At 44.5% G+C, this 4,936-nt stretch overlaps 1 protein-coding gene across 1 annotated transcript in view; it reads right to left on the bottom strand.

Annotated features, from left to right (window-relative positions):
* Window positions 1-3,180: 3,180 nt before the first annotated feature.
* Pmar_PMAR028534 (Mannose-1-phosphate guanyltransferase, putative) overlaps window positions 3,181-4,936 on the bottom strand; it is a gene marked incomplete at its 5' end in the record, with an annotated part of 1,887 nt that continues 131 nt past the window's right edge. Inside the window, 10 exons of the mRNA XM_002769391.1 lie at window positions 3,181-3,376; window positions 3,429-3,527; window positions 3,578-3,706; window positions 3,755-3,811; window positions 3,967-4,057; window positions 4,108-4,227; window positions 4,270-4,365; window positions 4,412-4,572; window positions 4,630-4,773; window positions 4,826-4,929. Coding sequence (XP_002769437.1) covers window positions 3,278-3,376; window positions 3,429-3,527; window positions 3,578-3,706; window positions 3,755-3,811; window positions 3,967-4,057; window positions 4,108-4,227; window positions 4,270-4,365; window positions 4,412-4,572; window positions 4,630-4,773; window positions 4,826-4,929 — 1,100 coding nt within the window. The 3' untranslated portion in view covers window positions 3,181-3,277. The remainder of the gene's footprint in view (window positions 3,377-3,428; window positions 3,528-3,577; window positions 3,707-3,754; window positions 3,812-3,966; window positions 4,058-4,107; window positions 4,228-4,269; window positions 4,366-4,411; window positions 4,573-4,629; window positions 4,774-4,825; window positions 4,930-4,936) is intronic.

Here is a 4,936-nt window from a genome sequence, read left to right as displayed (position 1 = left end):
GTAGTTGAATCCAAGATATACGATTTACAGGTAGTAAACCTATACTTGTTATGATAAGAACTGATTAATCAGCTTGACGCTAAAAAGACGGTGGGTTTATGGTCAAGCTATGCTGCACAGGATATGAGGAAGGACTTCTGGAATGTATGTATACCCTATGCTTATACTTAATCATCTCTGCCATCATTAGTCCTGGAATGCTGGCAAGGACACGGCGTCTCATTGGACTCTCTGGGATGCATTATTCATAGTAGCAGGTGGCGATTCTAGAGATGAGACTCTGGTATCTATGATATTACAGACAGTGTTACAGTAGGGCCTGAACCAGTACCATGGTATGAGCATGTTGTATACAAGGTACATCATGAATTTAACAGTTGGCCTTATAGCAGCTATAGGCGCATTTGTCACTACTGTACCAGTGGCTATCGCTTCCTATGGTCCTGGTCTTATTGAAGGTATAGTAGCCTTTAGATAGTCGCATTAAAAGTGGCTCTCTATAGGCGTTGCATACTTTCTTCTGGTTCTCTGTGCGGCAGCTGCTGTTGTGGTATCTTTCCTCGGTACCATTTACGGTGGTATAGCAGGAAGCGGATACTACTTGATAAAGAAGGTATTCTTCATATAAGGTGAATCCTCCAGGACTGAATTTCATTATCAGGCGCTAGATAGAGTGGAAGCAGACCCCCAGCAACAGCGGTATCGTGAGGTACGGTACGATGAGCGATATCGTCCTCATTACGAATAAAATGCCATTTGGATGATATGGACATTTAATAGATGATCCTATGCGTTCCCATCAGTAGTGAAGTTTCTTGTTATGATGGAATTGTGTTGTTACATGACTGGGATTAACCCTCCATGCGTGAATTATACGAATGACGGCTATATGGCTCTTCAATTTAGCTATTACAACATCACCTTTAACTACAGTAATGATGATTTTCGCACGCGCCTTCATTCTTGCTGTAAGTGAACTGTCCCCTAACCCTGCTCCTGTGAACCAACAATAATCAGATTATCGCCGGAGCCTGTGTTGGTACGGAGAGCTCCCATCACCACCACCACCACAGCAAACACCAGCTACTACGCAAGGGCCACTTCATGCATGTGCTGAAGGAGAAAGGCTTGCTGCTCTCTAACAACAACGAGGAGCAACCTATCCCGAGTCCAATTCATATCGATCCTGTTCAAATAGACTTCAGCAAGGTATACTACTCTCAGCTCATACTACTGTTATTATATAACTCAGATTGGACAAAGTCTTCAGAGAAGGATTAGGCAAGACGAAAGTATGATAATAAGGAGGCTTGCACTCTACAATATGGCATTGATCTGTAGATGCTCTTCATGGATCCCTTGCTGGACTCAATGGATGGGAAGATGCTGCCAAGGAAGACCTAAACCGTCTAGCTGAAGAAGGCGACAAAGGGTAGATATGAAGTCCCACATATTGTACTAACATGATTCATAGGTACCTTGCTGATCTCAGCACGATGCCTCGTCAAGCCAAACAAGCTCACGAGGAAATGATGGTAGACAACATGCAAATGTACCGACATGATAGCATGTTGTTCGAATTCCTCAGAGAACATTGAAGGGCCCAGAGAGCAATGATGCCATCCGCGCAGCTGCTCAAGGCGTATAATCCCTCCATGGCATCAATGATAAACACCATGTTACGTGCTCGTAAGTCTTTGTTATTTACTACGCATCCCTTGTTGATAACAGTATGTGAGAACCCAACCGATATTATCACAACGCGAAACACACCTTTCTCAGTATGAGCAGTAAACTACACTAGTAATTAAAAACGTCGGAAATAACTACTAGATGGGAATGAAGAACAGCAAACTGAACGCAGCTTTCAATGCAACGGTCAGGACACAGGCATACTAGCTTCGAGCTATTCGTTTAAAAAGCACCTTCTTCATCGAGATTATCGAGTTATTCAACATCAACGTATGATGATAGAACCTCGTAATAACTTCCACCAACAGCAGCAACGACAAGAATAATAGAATGATTATACAACACCAAACAAAACCGCTTCAACGCTCATTCACGGATACCCATCATACATAGTAGCAACCCTGATATCCTCTTTAGTTAGGGAGTACAGAGCAAGGGCTGAAAACTCTCATGTCGATTCACCTAATAGTACTAGGTAATATTTAATAAATATCACCACAGTAACGAGAGCAACCTGGAAAGCTTTTCAACAAATAGACGTTCAATACAGAACAACGGCAAGAATAGAAAGAGAAGACAACAGTGTGATTACGAGAGAGCTACCATCCACGAGGTGAGAAGCAAAACTGGAAGGCTGCGGCGGGACACCTGGGGAAGTTCCTTGACCATTGTCGTTATCCGGATCATAAGGATTCCAAGATGGCGCGATAGTTGTTGTAGTAGGTTGAGGATATGAACAGTTCACAGCTGGCAACCATCCACTAGGCTGGTAACCAGGAATAGCAGTAACAGGAGATGTTGATTTGAAAGAGTCACACTCGCATGTAACAGTATCATTGCCATAGCATACACGTCCAGCGGGGATTTACCAAGACTTGCAATAAGAGCCCTTATCCTGACCAGGGTCAATGATAATGCTACCAGTAGGGACCACAGTTGGGAAAGCAACATTAGCTTTACAATATGAATCCCAGCAAGGACCTAGCACAGTAGGGTCAGGTGTAATGCACGGACTACCAGGGAACCACATTGTATCATGGCACCAACCAGCCGGACAAAACAACTCAGTCGCTGGCACTGTCGTCGGAGCAGGAGGAGGAGGTGTTGTAGTGATTGGTATTAAAGTTGTGGGCACGTCCATTACAGCAGCACCCATCCTAGGTGCCGCACTGGGAGGCGACCCTGACGATGATAATGTCGTTGAATTATCCGCCAATACACCCACCACCAGGCCGAGCGACAGGATAGCCTTCATAAACGCTGAATAAGAAAACAAAGGTGAGCGTGAAAATGGAGAAAAACTGCTCAATTGCGGAAGGGGACATAGCTAGGACATTACGACACAATTTCTGCGTAGACGTACCAAACCAAACTAGCGTACAATTTCTACTGGATACGAAGCCCCGAGCCTAACACAACCGGCAAGCGATCAGTACATTAATGGTCACCACAAAACCCGAGCTGTCGAAGCAATAAAGCTTATAGTACTCGAAGTGGACACAGTGTGATGGCAGTAATGATGGCGCCTTGCCTGGCTCTTAGGCAGATGATACAGGTAGAGAGGTCTATTATCGTGAGGGTCGCATCACATGATTACTTGACCATTTATAGGAACTGAATCCTTAATGGCCTTGAATGGTAGGAGGAATGCCCCATTAATGTACAATTCAGGTTTGATATCCACCTAACCAACAAGCCAGATGAGGATGGTTGTAGGAATTGAATTCGGGACTCACGCTTTCAGCAGCAACCGTCATAGGATCCACTCGAGTCCAACTACCAACACGTGATTTCCACCCAATAATGGAGCCAGAGACAGTGGCATAGTCAGATATCTAAGAATAGCAATGAGGAGAGTATGCATGAGTTGGTAGTGAGTAATTACCACTGCGTTGTCCATGACAGCGCTACCCTTCACACGGCATCCTCGACCAATGATAACACCTGGGCCTATGGTCACATCAGGACCTAACTTGGAACCCTCTCCTATCTTAGCTGTGGGATCTATCAATACCTAATAATATGATAATACCATCACGGACTGAGCGCAACGATAACCCACGTTGCCCACTATCTCCACGCCTGGGATACACCGTACTAACTTCTCATGTGGCTTAGCCTAAGATAACACTACTGGCAACATATTCAGTAGTAAAAAAGACTCGGAATCTCCCACCCCAGAGTAACCAGCATAGGTTTTAACGTGTTTTAACATGGATGATATTAATTCTTTGCTACTACTACTACTACTACTACTACTACTACTACTACTACCTTATTCTCGTCATTCTTCTGGGATAGGAAATTCAAATGCATACTCATTCCTTTGAGATAATCTTTAGGTTGGCCAATATCAGCCCAATATCTACAAATGAATTCAAGAAGTTAACATGATGGAGCAGGGTGGGTACCGACCCTTCCAGTTGGAAGCAATAGAGCTGACCATCGACTGCCATCTGAGGGAACACATCAGTCTCGATCATCATGAACCGGGGATGAACCCTCTGTTCTATAACCGAATTTGATAGGATATATCTGATAGGGATGTAATGGTATGGTAGAGGGTGTGGTCGCTACAGTCCAGCATTTATCCTGTCTCCTACGAACTCCTTAGGCTTCTCAACAAAACGATCGATCTTACCAGTCTGGTCATCGTATACTACCACACCGAACCTACAAAATAGGTTAATAATTGAGGTACACACAATACTATACCCACCTGGATGGATCCTCGACTTTAGTCACTACAATGGTACCCTCTCTACCGTGGTTCTTATGGAACCTCAAGAGATCCTTCAAAGGGAAGTCACATATGACATCCGAATTAAACACGAAAACAGGTTCATCATCAGATAGGAGGATATCACGTGCTAGATACAACTGATAACAAGGGATGATGATGACCATAAGCCCATATACTAATAGTAGTAGTCGTACCGGTCCAGCAGTGCCTAGTGGCTCTGTCTCGATGCTGCATGTTATCTTCACACCATACTTGGCCTCCATCTCCTTAAGGGCATGTTGCATATGTTCAGGTTGGAAGCCCACAGCAAGGACGACATGATCCACCCCACACTCTACCTGAAGAGGGCAGCAGATAGCTGTATACCTCGTATAATCACGCTACTACTACCGCTGCAGCAATCTGATGCTCTACAATGGGTAGGTTACAGAAAGGGACCAATGACTTGGGGCTAGTTAGCGTTAGAGGACGCAGTCTAGTACCGTAACCACCAACTAGGAT

Source organism: Perkinsus marinus (assembly GCF_000006405.1).
Source record: "Perkinsus marinus ATCC 50983 genomic scaffold scf_1104296965964, whole genome shotgun sequence".
NCBI classification, from domain to species: Eukaryota; Perkinsozoa; order Perkinsida; family Perkinsidae; genus Perkinsus; species Perkinsus marinus.
The sequence above is the reverse complement of the archived record's forward strand: the minus strand, read 5'-3'. Positions and strand labels throughout refer to the sequence as shown.